General features: G+C 42.7%; 2 protein-coding genes across 13 annotated transcripts in view; one reads left to right on the top strand and one right to left on the bottom strand.

The window, feature by feature from the left end:
- Window positions 1-6,587, top strand: part of pisd (phosphatidylserine decarboxylase) — an 85,810-nt gene extending 79,223 nt beyond the window's left edge. For 6 of the 8 annotated variants that reach the window (XM_033043489.1, XM_033043494.1, XM_033043493.1 and 3 more), the window contains 3 exons: window positions 343-492; window positions 2,977-3,137; window positions 4,898-6,587. In XM_033043489.1, the coding sequence (XP_032899380.1) occupies window positions 343-492; window positions 2,977-3,137; window positions 4,898-5,122 (536 nt within the window). In that variant the 3' untranslated portion in view covers window positions 5,123-6,587. The remainder of the gene's footprint in view (window positions 1-342; window positions 493-2,976; window positions 3,138-4,897) is intronic. The other 2 variants (XM_033043490.1, XM_033043488.1) reach the window with 1 other exon arrangement.
- A 435-nt stretch (window positions 6,588-7,022) lies between these two features.
- The window catches only part of sfi1 (SFI1 centrin binding protein), a 94,078-nt gene continuing 76,427 nt past the window's right edge, over window positions 7,023-24,673 (bottom strand). For 2 of the 5 annotated variants that reach the window (XM_033043482.1, XM_033043485.1), the window contains 5 exons: window positions 22,951-23,275; window positions 20,170-20,323; window positions 15,887-15,989; window positions 11,094-11,190; window positions 7,023-7,447 (listed from right to left, as the gene is read on the bottom strand). In XM_033043482.1, the coding sequence (XP_032899373.1) occupies window positions 7,340-7,447; window positions 11,094-11,190; window positions 15,887-15,989; window positions 20,170-20,323; window positions 22,951-23,275 (787 nt within the window). In that variant the 3' untranslated portion in view covers window positions 7,023-7,339. The remainder of the gene's footprint in view (window positions 7,448-11,093; window positions 11,191-15,886; window positions 15,990-20,169; window positions 20,324-22,950; window positions 23,276-24,673) is intronic. The other 3 variants (XM_033043484.1, XM_033043483.1, XM_033043486.1) reach the window with 2 other exon arrangements.

Here is a 24,673-nt window from a genome sequence, read left to right as displayed (position 1 = left end):
GATTGCAAGTAAAATGCAGTCAATTCACTTCCTCCAACCTATTATCAAAAATCATCCTCACTGCACGGTTGCTAGGCTTATGCTGCTGATGTTCTTGTTGGGCAACACTGGTTTAGTATAAAGTACAAAACAACGGTGATTTGTAGAATGTGTAAGGAACTGCAGATGCTGGTTTAAACCGAAGATAAACACAAAAAGCTTGAGTAACTCAGCGGGACGGGCAGCATCTCTCCAGAGATGCTGCCTGTCCCGTGAGTTACTCCAGCTTTTTGTGTCTATCTTCGGTGATTTGTGGAATCCTATTTTGATCTACTGTTTGCTGCATAATTCGTTGTAATCCAGCAGATAACACAGAGACAACGTTCCAGGAGCACCTGGTTACAAAGGAAGGCAATGATCTCTATCACTGTGTTATTTACTTGGCTCCCGGAGATTATCACTGTTTTCATTCACCTACTGATTGGCGAGTCTCACACAGGCGGCATTTTCCAGGTAAGAAGTTTATTGTTTGCTTGGGTTTTACTCTGGAATTGAATTGATATTGTAAAAGTGACCTTTATCAGATTTACCCATTAGCAACAGTTAGTTGAAAATCAAGCCAATTCTTTGTATCCTGTTAATGAAAATTAGTGAGAATAAAAAAATATCAAACAAACAAGTATCAAATTCAGACAATTTGTAAGGCAAAAAAAAGGCAGATGTTGGTATGAAATTAAACAAAGTGCTGGAGATACTTGGGCAGTATATGTCGAGAGAGAAGCAGTTCACAGCCTGACCTGCAAAATGCTCCAAGCCATTCAACCTTGCAAGATCCTCTGTAAACATAAGGACACTGGTGTTTAAATAGGGAGAGGTTCCACAGCTGTTCGGGCAAACTGTGGAGTTAACTTTTAGATTGATGATAAAAGGCTGTCAACCTTAAATGTCCATTCTTCTATCACCATAGCTGCTACATGGAATGTTGAGAATTTCCCGTGCTTTCTGGTGGCGTTTGTTAAGATTTCAAGCATCCACTGCATTTTTCCCTTTTAGTCAGGAAAGTCAGAGGCTGTTAATGATGTGGTGGTAGCTTACTAGTTGAGTCACTGGACAAGCATCCAATGGGACAGGTGAGTGAATACATGAATTTGAATCCACCAACAGCAGATAGAAAACTTCAATTAATTAAAATATTCAATTAATTAAATATGGTATGAAAAGTAAGTACAAGTAATAGTGATCTTGGATTGTGTTGAAACCTCTGTCCAGTTAATTTCCTTTGGAACTGAAATATACCCTTGTGACTTACTTTTGACCCACATTAGTGTGGTTGACCCTAAGCTGCTCCCTGAAGGCCACAGAAAGCCAATCATGTTAATCAATACTGGTCACACCAGCGCTTCTCATGTTCCAGTTACATCACATATTAACAAAAACAAGCACATTGAGCACCATGGTTGTATAATGGAATGGGTATGGAGGCATTGGAGAGAATGCAGAGAAGATTTGCGGGATGGTACATAAATGCGGGTACACATCAATAAAGGACCTGACTTAGTTACTCTGCGTGAGGAGAGAAGCTAGAGGGGTAACATAATGGTATTGGCAGAATGAATACAGATGTTTTCAGTTATGGAGAAGAGGTGAAGAAAGACCGTAAGTATATGACACCAAATGTCCAACAAGGAACTGAAAGGGGACCTCATGTCCGAAGGAGGTGAGAATGTGTAACTCTGCCACAGAGTGGTTGGAGACAATATTACGACTATTTAAGGGAAGACAGGGCAAGCAGATGAGGGAGAAGGGAATGGATCATTAGTCCATAGACCCTGCGTTCAGTGCCTTTCCACTCACGGGCAGTTCCACTCTGAGAGGGAAGCAATGACTGGACTAGACCATGCAGCTACCCTGTGGAAAGTAGCATGTCTGAAACTTTCCCAGCAGCCAGCTCTCGTGTTGTGGGTCAGATACTCTTCACCCAGCTCAATGCTTTGCTGTCGGGTAACATCCAGTGCCAGGTAATGGATATAGATGAGCTCTCTGATCTAACATGCTAGTTTCCACGACACAGCCTAGAATCCAGCTGCGTGTGCTAGCTTAGTCTGGAAGGGTATGAATGAGATGGATCTAAAAATGACCTCAATCAGAGATCACTTTAATATTAATGCCATCTCCTTGACGGTCAAAAGAGATGCATAAATAGAACCTCTTTCCCTGAAGATTGACAGCAGGATGGGTCTGTAGGTTAATCTCTAAATGAGATTAATGGAGCCATTGGTAATCAGCTCGGAGCTCACTGGGTCCTATATTTAAATCTCATACAGTAAAAGGTGGAAGAGACTATCTTGAATAAAAATGATTTTCAACATTATTCTTGTTCAAAAATCAAAAACTCAGATAAAAATGGAAGGTTTCTTGCTTATCAATTGTAGGACCCATCAACGTGGTGCGAGTGAAGAAGTGGATCATACTCCTTGGAGCATAGTGGGTTAAAATGAGCTTTAAAGATCTAACTGATACGGGATTTTGATAAGAGAAAAACCTCTTTCCACGAGCAGGGTATCAGTCATCAAAGAAGACGGTTTTGCGATAATTAAAGACAGGATCAATAAGAGGAGGGAATTAGATTTTTTTTAGCACTCTGAGCAACGATCAGGAATTCACTGCCAGAAAGTTGAAAAAAGATTCAATAAACTTTCAAGGAAATTGTCTGATTTTTAAAAAAATGCTCAGGGAAAAAACAAGGGTGTGATATTAATTTATATCTATTTTAGGATACAGTCCTTCAGATTAAAAATTCTGTAATTACAAAAGATAACAGCGTTGGGCCATTTTGATTTCTATCCAAGCAGTAATCAGGATGACATGCAGTTAGACAAGGGTGTTGAATCATGGTTGGCATTGGCACGTTGCCTAGCTAACAGTGGTTGTGTATTGGCAGCTGGGAGGATAAACCCAGATTGCATTTTTGAATGGATTGTTCTTGTCTTCCCTCAGGCTCCCTGATGTCGGTTAATCCAGGAGTAGCTCGTTGGATTAAGGAGCTTTTCTGCCACAACGAGCGGGTTGTCCTGGCTGGAGATTGGACTCACGGCTTCTTTTCACTCACAGCCGTTGGTGCCACAAATGTTGGATCCATTCGCATTTACTTTGACAATGTGAGTAGGGTGGATGCCTATGGGAAGGAAACCATGTTTTTTTTATTTTGGATTGTGGTTTCTTGCTTGCAGCTCACCATTTAGGACGAATGGTAATCAAAGAAAGTTGCAGATTCTGAAAGCCTGAAATAAAATCAGAAAATTATGGAAACTTAGCGGATCAGTCAGGATCTGTGGAGCCGAAAGGAGTTAACATTTCAGGTCATCTATAATGTAGGAGTTTTTTTAGCAATGTGGGTATAGCGCTTGATACTGGTAGATGGTAGAGTAGGGCAGAATGTACATTTATGCCCTTGATCGAGGGTTATCAGTGAATTAGCAACCAATGGATTGGAATTTCATCTCTCTAAAATTACTGGGTGGATGTTTGTTGTCAGTCAGTTGTTGTACGTATTTCATATCCTGTGAAGCGGGACCAGAGGTTCTCACTCTTACTGTGCCCACTTACATGAATGGACATTTTGAACAAAAATGAAATAGAAATGCCTGAATCACTGTATATCTACAAGTGTAATCCTCACAATTGATGTGATAAAGGAACCTGCAGCGTTTCATCAAATTCTTATGAGAAGTGGGGTGGGGAAAGTAATTGCAAGGTATCTGTGGGCACCAGTGATCTTATGGCAGATTGTGGTTTGATAGTTTGAACCTTGAATGGGCAAAGCTTGATGAAGAGCATTACCCGATTCAACATATTTTCTGCGCCTAAGAGGCCGAGGCTTGGGACAATTTGGCACAGGCTAAAATTCCCCCTTTTCACTCAGAAAACCATTGGCGCGAAGGCTGGGACATCTGCCCTGTGGACCTGCGCTAGGTTAGACCTGGCACTAGGATGGTGGTTCCATCAAAAGCAATGGGAAGAAACAGACTGTTGACAGCATTGCAAAACACTGTCGATATTGGAAATACTGAGCAGGTCTGGCCGGCAGCACCAGTGGAAAGAGAAACAGACTATGGTTCTGGTTGGTAACCAGTTATCAGATTGTGAAAAACAAATTGTCGTTCTGCAGGTCCCTGAATCATCAGTGCAGTGTTACTTTTAGATTTGGTGCAGCAGCTGTGATATGTGTAAATGACTCAGTAATATCTGTGTGGATACGGGTCAAGTTCCCTGTGGGAAATAGATTACTGGAAAATCCTTGGCACATGCTTGTTCTCATTTCTGGGCTTTTTGCTCTTCGTGTTTTATTATTAATGTTTTATGTGTCATTCCTCACTGTCATTGTATGTCATGTTGTCACATGTGGGCGAAGCACCAAGGCAAATTCCTTGTATGTGAATACTTGGCCAATAAACCTATTCATTCATTCATAATTTCCCTGAGGGGATCAATAAAGTATTTATTATTATTATTATTATTATTATAATCTTACATCTATTTCGACGGATTCCCAGATCCTCCTCTTTCCCTTGTTGCATGTTAGGCTATTTCCATTTCCCAATTCACTTACTTTGACCTACTGTTAAAATAAGCAACTCAATTTCCTTTATTGTTTTTCGCATTTCATTTCTTGTTACCATTAAGCTTATTGTGGGACAGGCATCTTAGTTTTATTGTTCAATTGGAAGTGAAAGCTGAAGAGCTACGGTACACAATTGCTCCTCAATGGCAGCTTCATGCTTAGTTGATGAATACCAATGTTAAGCCCTTAAGACTGTCAAATTGTTGAAGCCATTGTCCATCAAGACTTTGGTTGACTATGGAATGGGATGGTACTGCAGGAACACGGCATTTTACTGTATTATTTTATTTCGCACAGGATCTGCACACCAACAGCCCTCGCTACATGAAGGGCTCATACAATGACTTCAGTTTTATCACAAACAACAACAAGGGAGGGGTTACGATGCGGAAAGGAGAGCACCTAGGCGAGTTCAACTTGGGCTCCACCATCGTTCTCATCTTCGAGGCACCAAAAGACTTCACCTTTAACCTTAAACCTGGACAGAAGATCAGGTTTGGAGAGGCGCTGGGGTCCATCTAGTAGAATCACTGTCAAAACATCTCAAATTGGAATGGAGTAACGAGGAGGAAGTTCAGACTGGGAAATATGAGAAATTGCCATAACGAAATATGGTTTAAGTTCTGGCTGCTCCTCCTCTCGTCATTACTGCAGAAGCATCTCCCACAGCCTCCATCTAAGGGAGCAGGTGGACCACGACTGGCGCAACGGTTTCCTTTGAAACATGTACTGACCCTACCCAGTTACTCCTTTAAATAGGAAGCTGATGGGAGGATAGGGTTTGGAACATGTGCAGTGCCATACTTTCCGTGCAAAGAAGAAACCTGGCAGGTCACCAGGATTAAAAGAACTTTAAGAGATGAACTGAGATTTTAGGGCCCAAGTCAAAATGGGCTTAGCAAGGGGATCCCATAGAACATTGCAGGAGTTGGTGATGCAAGAATGTTTGCTGAATAGCTCCATGCAGGTGAACAAGTGGGTCATTCTAACTTAGTTCATGCAGTATTTTTATATCCTTAAGAAAAATAATTCTCATCCAACTACATTTCAGAGAAAATAAAATAACGACTGTTCCAAAACCTACTGCTGCTGAACTCCTTTTGTTTTCTAACGCTGAGGGCAGCAATGCTAAAACTTGAGTGCTGTCTTGTGTTGTAAGTGTTTATTGAGACATCAGTTTTGCGGGTGGGCAGTGAACAAATGAGGGTAGGGTGGAAAATAAGCAAAATCAGGTGCAAGGTGTGAAACAAGTCACTGATTAGGATTTAATATCCAAATAATGGAGATGAATTTATATTTTTATAAATTCATAATTTGGCTTCAGCCGTTTAAGCTGCTGCGTTGGTGATCCATCCTCTATGCTGTATCTCAGTCTGAGCCAAGGGGAATGACCAGAGTGACTGACCTTGTTTTGTAGACCTCGATGACAGCATGTAAGAAATAGTGTAACATTGAAGACAATACAACTGGCGTTGTAGGGTCCCTACAATATCCAAGAGACAATTATTTCTTGCTCTCTCTTTTACTTTAAATGCATAATCATGTAATTAAATGAGGTTTCAAAACATGGAGGCAAACCACAGGTTGTTGAATTTTCCCAGAGTGTCAGCATGCTTTTATATCAAACCACCACCAAAGAGGTTACGGGCAAGCCCTTGGTCAACAGTGTTGCTAAATTCTGCTAGTACTGGTGAAATCTGCATGTTCTGAAAATCACTATTTCAGTTATTGGCTTCAGCACTAAACAAATGCTATTTTGAAGCTCGAAACACTTCCCTTAGATTCTCTTCCACAGTTTGGTAGCAAACATCTTACCTGCAGCACTAGAAGGAACAGGAGATTTAAGACAATTGTTGGTTAACAGTATTTTTTGTGATGTTTTTATAATTCAGGAGTGTCTGGTTCAAACCTGCTGCTATTGACTGCAGGATTATTTTCATGTGGAATGGTGAACAGTGACCAAGGAATAAAATGAATTAGTATTTCACAAGATTTATTTATTTATTTGAGAATTGCTTTCAATATTCCTTCTTGCTTTGGTATGAAATCTTGAATGCCTGATTGGATTGTGTGCGTGCGTCATTGTCCATCATTTGAGATTGCTGGTGAAAGTTTGGAAATGTCAACGTTCTGCCACGTGTTCCCTTGGGCAGTTTCTCCATTTGCGCCCTTGTCTTATGCTCATTGGGGATTGAGAATTAATCTTGGTTCGTGTAGTTGCTTCACCACAGGGATCCTCTAGTGAAAGCAAGCAAGAGGGGGGTTTGGAAACAACGGTGTTATACGCTTTATATTAAAAGTCTTTTATAAATTATAGTAATCAATTTGAGAATTTGGTTAAGTATTATCACTGAAATGCTGCACTGGGCCACTGCAAAAGATGCAGTTGTCACAGCTATGTATTTTGGAGTCCACACAGTTAGACATTTACATGTGCTTTATATTTTTACATGTTATTTTGACATAAACTACAGACTTTGAAAAAAAAACAACTCCTGTACTCTCGTTCCTTAGATGTCTCATGACCTCACGTAGTCCAGATGATAGACGTAAATCTGTTCATTGCACGATGAAGATTCCAGAAACATTTCACATCATTTGCTGCTTCCACAATTGCATCCCCAAAAACAGGCCCTGAGGTGGGAGGAATTCAAGATGCAAGCAACCTGCTTGTGATTGAAGAATCAAGTTTCCTTATGCACCAATAAAGATTGCAATTTGCTATGGTGATAGATACCATCACACAGTCAGGATCTCCCGAATCTCCTGCACTCTGGCAACCTGGTGCTGTATATGGGGTGTGTCTCTTTTCAGCTTCATCGAAAGCGTTTTGATGTCTATCTCCAGCTTGAAGTGAACATAAGAATAAAGTCAAAGCCTCTCACCACATCAAGAATCAAAGTTAAGCCCACATGCTGATTACATATCCAATATTTCAATAGTGTTTCTTGGAATAAACATGACATACATGCAAAGATATGGTGCTGAGTGTAATTTAAGCAAATTATGTAAAGTTGAGGCATTATATCAGTGATGCTTTTCCAGGCAATATCAAATAGCAGGAAACAAATAACCTCAGCCAAGGTTCATGCAGGAGGACATGCATGAACAATTCTGTAAACTTAGCAATCAAGTTGGATGCATGTGTGGGGGGGAAAGTTGGATCCATCTCCAATACCATGCAGGTGTCCGCCGTCAATTTACTATGTGCATATTTTTCCAATATTAGACATCATGCTGAATATAAATTCTAATTAAAAACCATACCAAAAGGCTTTCTCACTGGGGCCGTGTCAGATGCAAGGTGTTCTGTTACACTATGTAATGACACAACCCTCACAGTAACATGATTGCTGAAGTAAGCTTGTAATGTTTGGAGCAGTCCATTATGGAAGAGGAAGTAGGTGATGCATCATGTACAGTTGGGTCATCTTGTGTAAAAGCGGGACTTGCTTGGATTGGAGGCAGTTCAGGAAAAGTCTCCAAGCTTTGTGGTAAAGCAAAAATAAAACCGCGGGTGCTACAAACGTTTAGTTGCTGCATTCCATTTTCTCTCTTCTATTCTTATTGATCTCCCTCTATTTACATCTCCACACAGATCAGCTGTCCCTGACAAGTCTTCACCACCCTCTCTAAGCCAACAACACCACCACTTAAATGTCATTCAATCCCGCCTGGTCTTGACCGTGTCAAACCTTCTGGTCTGTTCTTTCTACCCACCCTATCTATGCTGTTCCTTCACCATTGTTGTGCCAAAATCCAACACTGTGGGTATACCCCACAGCTCCAGTTCTGCGGCAGCTTGCCACCACCTTCGCAAGGGCAACTGGGAATGGGCAATTGAACACTGTCTTGTCTGGTTAAGCCAACATCCCTTGACAATTTTATCCCTCATAATTTTATAAACCTCTGCTATGTCACCTCCAATATTCCAGTGAGAATAAACCCAACCCATCATGTCCACATCATGTCTTGTTATAACTGCAGCCTATGTTCCAGCAGTGAAATTTTGTAACGATAGTTTCACAGGATGGAAACAGACCCTTCGGCCCAACTCGGCCATGCTGACCAAGATGCCCCATTTTAACAAATCCGATTTTCAATATCCGATAGCCAGAAAGAGACGGATGAGAAAAATAGTGGTAGGAAATAACAGCTATGGTATAATTTTTCTACTGTGGTTTGGGGCCTAACAAGGGAAGTATCACCACCCAGCCCAACACATTCCCTCCCGCAAAATCTGCTTCCTCCTTACATACAGGAAGCACTACATTGTATTATCAAAATTTTTAAGCCATCTGAATAGTTCCTGAAATCATCTGTAAGACACGTTTGACCTTTCCAGCACTGATTTTCCCTTCCTGAGATTCTGCTGCGTCAGTAACTAAGCCTGCTGAATAGCTTTAGCATTGTGTGGTATCCTTTTGTATTCCTGCTGTTTTGGAATAAAATCTGCTTGGCAGAGAACTGATTAAGTCTGCTGCTGGCAGTGAAGTGTATGAGGGTTTTGCACTATGTTCATTTGTTTTGTTTGTCTGCCTGATGCAACACAGCTGCAGGGAATGGCACATTGACAATCCATCCCCACAGTCCTTCAATGGCCGAGTTTTTCTGCTGCAGTGGACTGGAACCAGAGAGTGGACCATAAATCACAGTCCAGCGTTCCTGCTATTGTCTGTAACTCCATCTCCACTGTCAGCACTTAACAGACAGAGATAATGATAAATCCCATCAATTGACAATAGATTAAAACCAAAATACACCACTGCAAAGCATAAACAATCGCAATCAGATGCTCCAGTAAAACAAAAACCGGTAAGTCTCTACAGAATATACATAACGCACACCAGGAACAAAGATGTGTAGAAATAGTTCCCCTATTATAAGCCCTTCCTCCTTCCTACACCGACTTACATCCCCGTGGCAACTGGTTGCTGACTTTACCCCAACAACAGCTGGATTATGCTGCTGGGATGTGATGACTAGTTTTCTCCTCAAGCACATCCTTATTCTTGGAGGAACAAGAGATTGCAGATGCTGCAATCTGGAACAAAAAAAGCAGACCTGCTGGAGGAGCTCAGTGGAGCAGGCAGCATCTTTGTGGGGAAATGGACTGTCAACATTTTGGGACGAGACCTTTCATCTGAACTGAAAAGAAATAGCCAGTATAAAGAGTTGGGGGACAAAGGTCAAGGGATAGATTGGAACAAGTGAGGTGGAAGTTCATTGGCAGATAAGTCAGGTGGGGGAGAGGAGGGTGGAGATAGCAACAGAGACAGAGATAAGTGAAGAATAAAAGTGCAAATTCTGGAATCTGATGGGAAAGGAAAGTAAATGGAATCAAATAAGGGTGGCTTGTGGCAGATGGGAACAACAGAGGGAGGGGATCCTGTGGGAGGTGTGTGGGTGATGGATAGGTGGGGTTATTGTAGGAAGTAGTGGGCGTGTGATAGGACCAGGCTAGATGAGAAGTGAGAAGGAATTCAATGTTGATGCAATGCCCGACTGGACAGTGTGGGAATGGAGGGGAATTAAAATCCAAATAACCAGCAGATACAGAACACAGGCACTTGGTAAATCTGTCTCACCAATGTACAGCGGGCCACATTGAGATGACCAAATGCAACTGATGTTTAGATTGTAGGAAGGAAGTGTAGGGACAACTGTTACGCCGTCTACGTTTGCAGAAGGGGAAGGGAGGGATGAGCGAACCAGGGAGTCACAGACTGGGTTATCACTGCGGAAAGCAGGAAGGGATAGGGAAGGGCAGATGTGAATGGTGGTGGGATCAGGTTGTGGCTGGCAGAATTGTTGATGAATGGTGTGCTGGGTGCAGAAGCTGGTGGGCTGACAGATAAGGACTAAGGAATCTCTGCTCCTATGGGGAGGTGGGGTGAGAGGGTGCAGGACATAAAGGAGGTACAGTAGAGGCGATGGTTAACCACTGGGTGTGGAACAGCATTTCCTGAAATAGCAACACATTTCTGATTTACTGGAGTGAAAAGCCTTATCTTGAGAACTGACGTGGCAAAAGAGAAAGCATAAGAAAGGTATGGCATCCTCAGAAGAGATCAGGAGATGTGGTCTATGTAGCTGTGGGAGATAATTGGTTTGTGCTAGATCCTCATTCTAAATGGCAACTTTCCAGAAAGATTGTGTTGGGACAATGTTGCAAGACGTCTTCCCAGTTTCTGCATCCTCCAACGCATGACCACAACAAGCTGATCATTGGCCATATAAACCTATTTCTCGTGTTACAATTTTTTCAACATTAGTCCAATTTTTGCTCTCGTGACTAAATCTGAACTGGGAACCAGATATTAATGTGGAGACTAGTTCTCTTCAACAGTTGTCTGCCTCTTACTGGAGGGAATTCAAGGTGGAAAGATATACCTCTACATGATTAAGTAATATCTATAAAACGTTAAATGTTTTAATCCCAGTCTATTCAATGTATGTGAATGGATCTGCTGTTGGACATGCGGTGATTTACCTGCTTTAGTTCCTGCCTCATCTGTGGCGCTTCTCCATCTTCTGTTGCATTTACCTGAAGCCAATTCTGTAGCACAGAAGCCTGTTTCTGCCAGATCCTGCAGAGAAACGCAATGGAACATTTCCTTATGATAAAGGAGGCCATTTAGTTCCAGCTCATAAAGCAATCCTGTTACCTCACTAATTTTGCTTGCCCCTATGAGGTAATATTCTTACCCCATTCCCATGGGATATTACTTACTACACACCACAGCATTCAAACGTCCAAAGATTGTCCCTAGTGTGCAGGATAGAACTTGTGCACGGGTGATCGTTGGTCAGCGTGGACTTGGTGGGTCGAAGGGCCTGTTTTCCACACCATATCTCTAAACTAAATGTATAGTGGCCAATTAACTTATCAACCAGTACTTCTTTGACATGTGGGAGGAAATCACGTGGTCACAAAGAGATCATCAAACTCCAAGCAGACAGCAGCCGTGATCAGAAATAAACCATGAGGCAGCATCTCCACTGAGCCGCTGAGCATTGTTTTCAACAATTTCATTTCAGGCAGCATTGTTAAATGCAGATTAATGTTTTATCCACACTGCCAAACCATGGGATGTCCAGAAGGATATGCATTAAATTGCGTTAATAGGAGAGTTGAAGCAGTCCACCTTGTAATAAGTGATTTTTATCTAGTCTATAATTGATCTCAAAAGCAAGAAGTTGCATCTACACTGGAGTCCTGAGTAGTCATCTCACTGAGTATACGAGTGATACTTGGATACCAGCCAACATAAAACACCAGATTATCTGCCTGAACCAGAAAGTATATTTACAGAGCTGTTCCCCTGAGAAATGTCTTTCATCTGTGTATTGTGAGGCTAAACAATCTATTCTGAGCATAACTGGGGCCAGGTGACACCTTTATATTCCCATAAAATAAAAGTATTCAAGTCAAAGTCACCTTCAAAAGTGTGCTGATTTTTTACTAATCTTAACAAAGGGGAACCTGTCCCTGTTTACTCGAGATATTTGAGTATTGTTGACTTATTTTTTTATTGGAATCAACCAACTTATTATTTTCCAAAATGGGAACCTGGAAAGGATGGATGTGTCCAGAGAAAATGATTAGAAAATCTTGAAATATATTCATGTCAAATGTTGAGAACAGCCTCAAAAAGTGGAAACATGACCAGAAGTGTCAGAAACAGATGAATGAGGTAATTAAGGCAAGTTAAAAAAAAGAACATGACTGAACAATGCTAAAATTATACTGTGAAGATCAAAGGGATTCAATGAACCGACCAAAAGCCTATCACAACTACAAAAGTAGCTGTAGAGGTAGGGACAAGAAGATGCTGAAAACAATATTAAACATTTTTCTAAAACTAATAACTCCTGGCTTTGGAAGGAGAGTAATAGAAACTTACAAGACTGATACCCGGATAAAGGTCATCAGTCATTGGAGAAACACTGCAAAATGTCCTCCAGGGAGCAAAGGCATACATTAATAATGAAGCAAATCGAAGGAGACCGAAACGGAATGGGATTACTGGGGGGTGTACGTGTGGGACAGCTAGTCATTTTGTTTTTAACCAGAGAGTTATGATAATCTGAAGTGCGCAGATTGAGACAGTGAAAGAGACTTAATGATGATTTTGTAAATGAGTTTAGACATATCTCCATCATGCAGGGACTCAAAAGGAAGATTTAAGAGTATTTCCTGACCATACAGGTCTGACTGCACGTGACTGTGGAAAGGGAAACAGAACTAAGGCCAAAGAATCTGTCAAAATAGTGTTAATGAGAAAAACAAGTTACCTGTGAAAGGGTGAGGCTGGCATTGCTGTCGGGATCAGTGGAGGTTAATTGCAGCAATTAGAGTGATAATACAAAGGGCACACCAACAGTCAGCCAGTGCTAATGAAAAAAAGACAACTAACATCACGGTTGGATGACTTTCAGTAGAAATGGCCGGTTCTAATACAAACACGGCAAACCAGTTAGCCAAGCTGCAGACTTCGTCATTGAGTCTAGATGGTCAGATGGAAGATGAGGTGCTGTTCCTTGATCTTGAATTTGGCTTTGGTATAAAGTGCAGGGGGCCAAAGGAAGCATGTGGGAGTGATCACAGTGGACTGAAAACAGGGTTCTCTGGAAATCTTCATTTGGTTGCTGCAATGTTGAGGAGATCACATTGCAAACGCCATATACAGTACCATAGATTAGAAGGGTAAATAAATCACTGCTTCACCCTGGAAGAATTACCTGATTCGCAAGATGGGAAGGAAAGATGTGAAAGGACAAGTGTTGCATAGCTTGCGGTTGCAAGGGAAATTGTCATTAAAAAAGACACAGTTGAGGGCTCTATCAACTATGGTACAGATGATGCCACAGTTCAGGAACATAGAAGATATCTCAGAGACTCCTGCATGGAAAGTCTCATCGTCAGAGTGAATACAACAGAGATGAAGGAACTGGGAGATTTTCCTCAGGTCTGGTTCTCAGTAAGTGGAGGGCTGGAAATTCATATGTTAGAGGTTAGAGCAAGCAAGGAAATATCAAGGTGTTCAACGTCACATCAGCAGTTAGCAATGAATAGATCCAGAGAGGTTAAGAGGCTAGAGAGGTATCCAGCTGGATCTGTTCTGGAAATGCAAGAAAGAGTCGACAGTCTGGAGTGAAGACTGGCTGCAGAGGCAGGGGAAGGACGTTTGGTGCCATGTTGAGGTGCGACTTCAACGTAGGGGCAAAGCTGAAGCCTCGGATCAATGAGGAGAAAATTTAAAGGAATTGTGACAACACAGCAGTGTAGGCACCTGAAGGGAGAGATAGGGGTCAGAGGAAAGTGGAAAAGGCGAAAGGTCTGGATGGGTAACGGAGTTCAAAAATTATTGTGAGCATGATGGCTTTGAGATAGAGTCATTTGATGTTAAAGAGAGGCAAAGAACATACATGTTCCAACACCTGGCATCAAGGTTGGATCTGAGAATACCAAGAAGACATGTGATAACTGCTGAATAGTTTAAACCTGTAAAGTTGGCTGTGCCTGAACAGTGAAAGGTGCAAGGTACACAAAAATGCTGGAGAAACTCAGCGGGTGCAGCAGCATCTCTGGAGCGAAGGAAATAGGCACCGTTTCGGGCCGAAACCCTTCTTCAGACTGATGAGGGTGGCGGGGAGAAGAAAGGAAAAAGGAGGAGCCCGAGGGCTGAGGGATGGGAGGAGACAGCCCGAGGGCTGAGGAAGGGGAGGAGACAGCAAGGGATAACAAAATTTGGAGAATTCAATATTCATGCCCGCAGGATGCAGACTCCCCAAGCGGAATATGAGGTGCTGTTCCTCCAATTTCCGGTGTTGCTCGCTCTGGCCATGGAGGAGACCCAGGACAGAGAGGTCGGATGGGGAATGGGAGGGGGAGTTGAAGTGCTGAGCCACCGGGAGGTCAGGTTAGTTATTGCGGACCGAGCGGAGGTGTTCGGCGAAACGATTGCCCAGCCTCCGCTTAGTCTCACCCAAAGGAGTGAAAGGTGCAATTTCAGTTGAAATCTACGTGAATAGAGTGGAGCTTAGGAAAGTAATGTGGCTGTGGAAATGCATTTTGGAAGAACACTTTGTTGAAAACAAGAGGGGAAGCACATACCACTGAGGATGAACAAGGTAAAATGGACAGACAGATGGAAATAGCCCTGAAGAGCAGAGGGGAGATTTTTCCAAGACTGGCATTCCTGTGAATCAAGTGGTAGTGAATTCAACATTAATGAAAATCCTGAAAAAAAACTGCAATAGCAGGAAATCTGAATTAAAACAGAAATGCTGGAAACTCTCAGCAGGTCAAGCAGCATCTTTAGTAAGAGAATCAATGTTGAAGATCCTTTGTAAGAGCTAGGTCAGTAAAACAAATTAGTTTTATGCTGAAATCAAGTCAAGTCGACTTTATTGTTAAATACACTAGTATTGTGAGGTACAGGTACAATGAAAAACTTGCTTGCAGCAGCATCACAGGTACAGACTGAGACAACACAGAACATAAATTATACTAAAAATATACAAGAAAGTGATGAGATAAGAGGTTGCAAGACATGACATTAGTAAAAACATAATTAGAATCTGCAGAGAAAATGGAGGCAGATGATGGAACAAAAATATCTATGATAGGGCAAGGCTAGAGGTGGATGATTTACAGAGGGAATGACCAGTTTTGATCCAGACAGTTATCAGATGTTCTCGAGGGCAGGGGAATAAGGCTTGAAGGAGCAGAGACAAGGATTGGGAGAGAGGAGGTGTGTGTAGAATTTGGGGAAAAAGTGAGAGTAGGGAGTTGAGAGAAGAGGTGCACACGGCAGAGAGAAAGGAAGCAGGAGACAGAGTGAGGGGTAGCAGGAAGGCATAGAGAAGCGGAGTGGGTGAGGCAGAAGAAGGGAGTGGGGGGGGCAGAGGGAAGGGGAGCCGGAGGGGGCAAAGAGGGGAGCAGGAAGGAGATAGCGAAGGGGAGCAAGTGGAGCGAGGGAAGGGGAGTAGGAGGGGGGGGGGGGGGCAGAGGAAAGGGAAACGGGCAGAATGTGGATGCAGGCAAATCAACATACTGAAGGGATGTCAGCGGTGTCCTTGATCATTTTCTTCCGAATCAATAATTCCTTTGATGACATTCTATGTCTGGGAATAGAGTCTCTTCTCTAGGGCACAGATGAATTTGAAGGTGGGGGGACAGGCTTCATTGCACACCTGACCTCCCTAATGTTGGCCCACTTGGTTTTGCAGCTGCAGGTATTAGTAAGAGCTAAATACAGTGCCTCCCTGACAACCTACCTGAGCTGCTGCTTGCTGTCATGGAAGCTCTGCATCTGCTGACGTATTCCATGCAGTTCAGCCTTCAGTTTACGTTGCTGATCACATTCAGCAAAGTCAGCATCTGATTTATGGGAATGGAATAGAAAGGATTAATCAGAGGCAGCCCTTAAACCATCAAAGCTGTCTTTCCTCTCAAAAGAATTCTGACCTTCACATTAAGCTGCAGGACACCACAGCAAAAATCTGACACACATCGCAGTCTGCATTCTGTGCAATGAGAGCGATTCGGTGGATGTAATAGATTAAAGATTAGCTTGGCTGGCTTGATGTAACTACATATTTACACCGTTCATAGAAACATTCTCATGATGTCAGATCTACAGTGCCCTCCATAATGTTTGGGACAAAGACCCATCATTTATTTATTTGCCTCTACTCCACAATTTGAGATTTGTAATAGAAAAAAAAAATCACATGTGGTTAAAGCGCACATTGTCAGATTTAAATAAAAGCCATTTTTATACATGTAGAAATTACAGCAGTGTTTATACATAGTCCCCCCATTTCAGGGCACCATAATGTTTGGGACATAGCAATGTCATGAAAATGAAAGTAGTCATGTTTAGTATTTTATTGCATATCCTTTGCATGTAATGACTGCTTGAAGTCTGCAATTCATGGACATCACCAGTTGCTGGGTGTCTTCTCTGGTGATGCTCTGCCAGGCCTGTATTGCAGCCATCTTTAGCTTATGCTTGTTTTGAGGGCTAGTCCCCTTCATCTTTCTCTTCAGCATATAAAAGGCATGCTCAATTGGGATCAGATCGGGTGAATGACTTGGCCACTAAAGAATTTACAATTTTTTAGCTTTGAAAACTCCTTCGTTGCTTTAGCAGTATGTTTGGGATCATTGTTTTGCTGTGGAATGAACCGCTGGCCAATGGGTTTTGAGACATTTGTTTGAACTTGAGCAGATTGGATGTGTCTATACACTTCAGAATTCATTATGCTACTACCATCAGCAGTTATATCATCAACGAAGATAAGTGAGCCAGTACCTTCAGCAGCCATACATGCCCTGGCCATAACACCCCCACCACCGTGTTTCACAGATGAGGTGGTATGCTTTGGATCTTGGGCAATTCCTTCTCTCCTCCATACTTTGCTCTTGCCATCACTCTGATATGTTAATCTTCATCTCATCTGTCCACAGGACCTTATTCCAGAACTGTGGTTGTTCTTTTAAGTAGTTCTCGGCAAACTATAACCTAGCCATCCTATTTTTGGGGCTAACTAGTGGTTTTGCAGTGTAGCCGCCGAATTTCTGTTCATGAAGTCTTCTGCGGACAGTGGTCATTGACAAATCCACACCTGAAGAGTGTTTCTGATCTGTCGGACAGGTGTTTGGAGATGTTTCTTTATTATAGAGAGAATTCTTCTGTCATCAGCTGTGGAGGTCTTCCTTGGCCTGCCAGTCCCTTTGCGATTAGTAAGCCCACCAGTGCTCTCATTCTTCTTAATTATGTTCCAAACAGTTGATTTTGGTAAGCCTAAGGTTTGGCTGATGTCTCTAACAGTTTTATTCATGTTTCTCAGTCTCATAATGGTTTCTTTGACTTTAATTGGCACAACTTTGGTCCTCATGTTGATAAACAGCAATAAAAGTGTCCAAAGGTGAAGGAAAGACTGGAGGAATGACTGCTGAGCACTATCCTTACCTGCATTAAGGAGGCAATTAAACACACCTGAGCAATTACAAACACCTGTGAAGCCATGTGACCCAAACATCAAATCTCAAATTGTGGAGTACAGAGGCAAATAAATAAATGATGGGTCTTTGTCCCATTATGGAGGGCACTGTATGTGCAGGGTGTTGTGGAAACTGTAAAGCTAAAGTCCTGGGATATCATTTGATGGGGAAAAGAAACGGTGTGCATCATAATCTGTCTGCAGATTCCGCCAAGTTCTAGAACTGTGAGGGATATCATCTGCACCTATTTCCTTATTGTATTTTCAGTTGTGAATGGCTATTTTAACTCCCTGTCAGTCAGGACCGGCAGTGAGACTGGACCTGAAAGTCTACTGTGGAATGGGAGTTGATGCACCTATGAAGGCAGAGCTACAGTTAAAGAAGTCTTCTACGCTTCCTTCCAACAAACAATAACCAGCTCCCTGTCCATGACAAATTCGCCCTTAGGTGTCATGGTGTTCTAAATAATCCTCACATTATCTGCAAATGGTTTCACCTTCTGTAATCTATCCAACCACCATGTTTTTTATGTGTTGAAAGAAACTGCAGATGCTGGTTTATGCCAAAGATAGACACAAAATGCTGGAGTAATTCAGTGGGTCGGGCACTGAATGGTCAAGAAACAGGATGGTGACGTTTCAGGCCGGGACCCTTCTTCAGACTAAGATTAGCGGGGAGGGAATTGGAGGTAAGAAAAGTCACAGGTTTTCCACATAAACACAGCTTTCCAACATTCATGGACATGATTCACAATGCTCTTGCCTACCCTGAGGCAACGTGGATCTCCCAGTGCTATTGAGATTGCAGTTAGGGAGAGAAGCCAAGGCTGTCTTTACCAATGCTAATTATGGTGGAGTTCAGGACAGTATAGGTATTGTAGTTCATTTTGGTTAGGATCAGCAGCTGTCTGAACAAGAACTGCAGGATCTTTGAGATTTTCCAATTAGATTTTCTTGCCATAAGCGAACATTCAGAGATCAAGCTCCAAGTCAACATCAACTCAAGTGGATCGGACCTGCACTTAATATTTTCAAAATAAAGGTAATTAAACAGCCCACTCCCAAACGTGCAACACCATTCTCTGACAGTAAAGACTGACGTCCATGATGAAATTGCATTCAGTGGGCACAGCCGTAGGAGAAGAGAGCATCTCAAACCCAGTACAAAGATTATGGTTTACCAGGTTACAACATTACCTGTGCCCTCCTTCAACCTCATCTACTGTATCCGCTGTTCCAGGTGTCAACTTCGCTACATTGGCGAGACCAAGCGCAGGCCCAGCGATCGTTTCACTGAACACCTCCACTCAGTCCGACTTAACTTACCCGATCTCCCAGTGGCTCAGCACTTCAACTCCCCCTCCCATTCCCAATCTGACCTTTCTGTCTTGGGTCTCCACCATTGTCAGATTGAGGCCCAGTGCAAATTGGAGGAACAGCACCTCATATTTCGCTTGGGTAGCTTACACTCCAGCAGTATGAGCATTGACTTCTCTAACTTCAGATAGCCCTTGACTTCTCTCTCCATCCCCTTCCCCTTCGCAGTTCTCCCACTCGTCTTACTATCTCCAACTACATTATATCTTTGTCCCGTCCCCTCCCCTGATATCAGTCTGAAGGGTCTTGAACCGAAACGTCACCCATTCCTTCTCTCCAGAGATGTTGCCTCACCCGCTGGGTTATTGTGTGCAGTTTTGGTCTCCAAATTTGAGGAAGGACATTCTTGCTATTGAGGGAGTGCAGTGTAGGTTCTCAAGATTAATTCCCGGGATGGCGGGACTGTCATATGCTGAGCGAATGGAGTGGCTGGGCTTGTATACGCTGGAATTTAGAAGGATGAGAGGGTATCTTATTGAAACATATAAGATTATTAAGGGTTTGGACACGCTAGAGGCAGGATGTTCCCGATGTTCGGGGAGTCCAGAACAAGGGGCCACAGTTTAAGAATAAGGGGTAAGCCATTTAGGACGGAGATGGGAAATACTTTTTCACACAGAGTTGTGTGTCTGTGGAATTCTCTGCCACAGAGGGCGGTTGAGGCCGGTTCTCTGGATACTTTCAAGAGAGAGCTAAATAGGGTTCTTGGAGATAGCAGAGTCAGGGGATAAAGGGAGAAGGCAGGAACGGGGTACTGATTGTGGATGATCAGCCATGAGCACATTGAATGGCTTGAAGGGCTGAATGGCCTACTCCTGTATCTATTGTCTATTGTTACTCCAGCATTTTTTGTCTACCTTCGATTTAAACCAGCATCTGCAGTTCTTTCTTACAGATTACCTGTGCCCTTGTGTATTTCCTACAGCAGACACTTCAAAGCACTGGAGAGGAAACCTTCCAGTGGAATTGGTGATAAGCAAACTAACATCAATATCGTTTGCGAGAGTCACATCCCCATCATCAAGACTCTGATTACACTTGGCTCTGTTCCGTTGACCACGTCACTTGCATGATTTGTCAATCATTGTCAAACATTCAAGGATATGCTTAAAGCATCTGGTCCACGATCACCGCAACTAGGAAAGGTTGATTTGGATCAGCTGTTATTTGTTTACCTTTCTCCTGGAAAGATGGACTGAGGAATTCTGTTCTGTCCCTTAAATGATCTGGAGAAAGCAGCTGTCGAGTTGTGTGTTTAGGCAAAACTCGCTCGTCCTTTCGAACTTGGTGAGCACCAAACCCGTTGTTCCTGTATTCATCCTCATTTGTCTAAAATCAAAATGGGTATAAACAGTTAAATCCATTTCTTTTCTGTCTCCTGTGATGGTGGCTGGTAGATTAGGGATCCAGTTTGACAGATTCACACCCCCCAGTCAGTAACGACAGCACTTTTAATTGCCTTTTGTTTTAAGATGTTACGGTAATGTAATAAATATACCAGCTAATTCGAGAAATTTAAAAGGTGTGAAAAATGGGGCTTTGGTGAGTTTCAAGGGAGTGTGGGAACTGCAGCTCCTGAATGTTAAAGGGAATGAGAGAACCAGAGCCCTGGTATGTGAAAGGGAGTGTGTGATTCAGGGTCCCTGCATGGTCAAGGGAACATGTGATTCAGGGTCCCTGCATGGTCAAGGGAGCGCGGGAACCAGAGCCCTGGTATGTGAAAGGGAGTGTGTGATTCAGGGTCCCTGCATGGTCAAGGGAGCGTGTGATTTAGTGTCCCTGCATGGTCAAGGGAGCGTGTGATTTAGTGTCCCTGCATGGTCAAGGGAGCGTGTGATTCAGGGTCCCTGCATGGTCAAGGGAGTGTGTGACTCAGGGTCCCTGCATGGTCAAGGGAGTGTGGGAACCAGGGTGAGGAGGAGTGTTTGAAGGAGTGAGGGAACCAGGGTTTTTAAAGGGAATGTCGGGTCCAGGGCCAGATTACTGAAGGGAGTATGCAAACCAAGGCCATGGTGTGTTAAAGGGAGTGTGGGAATCAGGTCCCAGTATACTGAAGGAAGCTTGGGGACGGGACTATAGTGTGTTGAAGGAATTGTTGGAACCAGGGCTCAGTGTACTGTAGGAAGCTTGGGGACCAGGCCTATAGTGTGTTGAAGGAATTGTTGGAACCAGGGCCCAGTGTACTGTAGGAAGTGTGGGAACCAGGGCCACAGTGTGTTGAAGGCAGCATAGGATCCAGGGCCACAGGTTAAAATGTATCGTGGGATTCAGGGGACCAGTGTGTTAAAGGGAGAGTGGGATCAAGAGCCCCGTGTGTTAAGGGAATGTGGAATCAGGGGCTCAGTATGTTAAAGGGAGTGTGGGAACCACAACTCCTGTATGTTAAAGGAAGCATGGAATGAGAGGGCTGGTGTATTAATGAAAACTTGGGAACTTGGACCACAGTGTGTTGAAGTGAATGTGGGGTCTAGGACCCTGGTGTGTTAAAGGGAGTGCAGGAGTGAGCATATAGTGAGGCAAATGCCAAAACATCAGAATGTCTTAACAACTGGATAGCAGATTAATAAAATGTTATAGTATTGAGAATTGATAACAATTTGTTTTGAGACAGATAAAATGCAATGTGCAAGAGAGAAGGAAGCATATGTTAATAAGCTCAAGTATTGCTGCACATGTGGTTTACTAGCAAAATAAATACAATTACATTTTTTTTTACTGATGCACTATCAGATATCATGTTTCCCACAGATTTTCTCACATCCCATTTTAAAGCAATGTTCTTATCCTACGGAAGGGCAACTCTGTGTGTTCCAAGCCAGCCCTTAAATCATCACCACCCAGCCCTTTCAGCCTTAATATTTTCAGCTGGAGAGTGGAATGGGAAGAAAGCCTCTGCAAATCAGCAGGCCCCATCACAGACTTTGTGAGGGCAAGTGACAAGTTTGAGAGGGAGCAGATGGCCCAGACCTCCTAGCTCTGGCTGGCTCAACAGTTCACTGTAAATGGAAAACTTCACATTTCCATCGCATTATTGGCATCTTAAGCTCAGCCAAACCTGAAACTCAGCTAAACCTCCCATATACCTGCGTTTTGAATTAGTTTTTGTCACTAAGCTACTCTGAACACAGTTTACGTATTAGCAAGACGCAAGGACACAGCAATCAAGTTCTAGAGTAATGATGGAGGCACAGATTTCTGGGTTATGTTGCTATTTACAAGCATGAGTGATCGACTATAAGGGCATTTCAATAATTGAGCCATGGTGAAGAGGGTGTGCTTGAGTATTCGAGCAATGTACAATGAGATTCTGGTGAAGTTCATTCAGTGATGAGGTTTAAAGCACATCCTTTTGTACTTAAGGTTATGCCCAAACTACCTTTGGCAAATAGAATCAACATCTGAGGTAAAAATATAATGTTGGGTGTGTGATAACTTGCCTTCAGTCCTGTTGCTACTTAACGGAAGGAGATTTTAACTGATCTACCTTTCAATATTGGGTGGCAAGACAGGTGTAGAATCAAGCAGAGTATAGACAGAAAGAGCTGAATATGAGGAAGCTAATTTCATGCATGTTACCACCTCTCGAGTACAAGTTATTGGATTTAACACATTTACTACACCCTGTTGCAGAACACTATTTTTCAAAATATGGGAGACTATTTTACATTCCTTATACGATACGATATAACTTCATATAAAAGACAAGTAATTCAACCAATAGGCAAAGACAATAGCTTTTCGAATGACACAACAGCTTTTGCACTGCAGTAGATATCAAACCATTTTTGAGCCATTATAACCTGTGAAGAGCGCAGCAGAGGATATGCAGGCATTTAGAATGGAAACCAAGCAAAGGCAAAGGCAACCTGGTGTTAGGCAGTGTGCAAGGATCAGAATCAACATCCTCAGAACAAGCGAGATTAGCAGGAGAGTGCAGCAGAATAATAGTGGCTTACATTCCCTTTCTCCTTCCCCAGTGACAAGAATGCTGAAGGGGGTAGAAGCACATCCTTTCGCACTGGCTGCTCCTGCAGAGAGTCCATGGTGGGCCATGAGGGAACAAAGTGGGTAAAGGGTAAGGTCATCTGTGACTGCACAGCCTGTAAAGTTGCTGCTTGTGGTTGCCAGGTAACATGGTCAACAGTATCCTTCATAGAATTGTTCCTTTGGCTTGTGTGAGTCCTTACTTCATGAACTTTGGACTGTGTTGGAGTCTCCACTTTGTCTTCTGATAGAGAGGTTAGAGTTGACAATGAAGAGCCCAGAATCAAAGCATTGCCACTGTAATCAAGATGAGGATAAATCAGAAGCAGAAAAAAACCGTCAGATGCTGAAAATTATTAAATAAAAACAGAAAACTGCAGAAACAGTCAGCAGAACCGGAAATACCAGTGGAGAGTAAAAAAGTAATCACCAAAAAGTTGTTCTGTGAAAACTGGAATGGTATACAATTCTCTCCACAATTGCAGCAAATTCTTAGCAGCATTGCCTGAATTTGTAAACCGTACCCAAATCAACATTCGTCCAGATTTGTTGGACCCCAACCCACCAACAGCCCACCTCTGCTGGAGCTCTAACCTACCACTGGTCCATACCCGCTGGATCCCGACCCCTATCAGGTCTGCCTTGATAAAAGAACCTGTTCTCGTTTTCTCTCTCTCCGTGTGCTTACTAATTTCAGCAGGGTGTCTGTCTTTTCTCTCCTCTAATGAAATTTGAAATTTATCTAGCAAATATTTTTGTGTAGGAAGGAACTGCAGACCACATTTTAACCCAGTCGATCCTCTGCTTTGATCTGTGTTATTACACCATACCCCTTCATATCTCGACTCCCTCTCCCCTGAAGTCTCAACCTGAAACGTCACCTGCTCTCCAGAGATGCTGCATGTTCCACCACTAAGTTACTCCAGTATTTTGTGTCTAGCAAATATTTTTATTTTCCTTTTTTACTCTAAGATTTCATGCATAATGCCTCACATGCTGCTCTCTCCAGAGTTTGAACTGTTTTTATTCTTTGACAGGGTGAACGTTAGTATTCCTTGTATTGCTCCCTCAGTATAGTTTCATTTAGTTTATTAATATCACGTGTGCCGGGTACAGTGAAAAGCTTTTTGTAGCGTGCAATCAGTGAAAATATTAGGCGATTACAATCAAGCTGGTTTTATGTTCTGTAGTTACTTTCTTGTTACCTTTGCGTTCTACTTCCCCTTTCCTTATCATCTATTTTGGTCACGCTATGCTGAATTCTAAAATGTTCCCAATCCACAAGCTTCTTGAAACAGAATAAGCTTTATCCCTTGATCAAATACCATCTTTACCTCGTGAGCCACAGCTGGAGCATTTTTCCAGTTGGTTTTTTTGTGTCTTGAAGGGATTTGTATTTATTGTAAACTATACATTAATTCTTTAAATGTTAGTAATTCCTTATTTCCTGCCACAATTTTTCATGCAGTTGTCCAACCTACCAGTCATCTTGAAAAAAAAATTAAACTCGCCACATCCTCATTTATAAACGTAAAATAGTGGTTCCAGCAAGAAAATGGATGCTGTGCAGGTTTGTGCTCAGACTCAGCTGTGATATTCTGCATGGTCAGCCCAAGTTGCTAGTGGCCAGTAGTGGGTATAGGCTATCCCTCTGGACAGGTGTGCCGGGGGGGGGGGGGAGGGTTGCTAATGTTG

This window comes from Amblyraja radiata, chromosome 25, assembly GCF_010909765.2.
Source record: "Amblyraja radiata isolate CabotCenter1 chromosome 25, sAmbRad1.1.pri, whole genome shotgun sequence".
Taxonomy (NCBI): Eukaryota; Metazoa; Chordata; class Chondrichthyes; order Rajiformes; family Rajidae; genus Amblyraja; species Amblyraja radiata.
The sequence above is the reverse complement of the archived record's forward strand: the minus strand, read 5'-3'. Positions and strand labels throughout refer to the sequence as shown.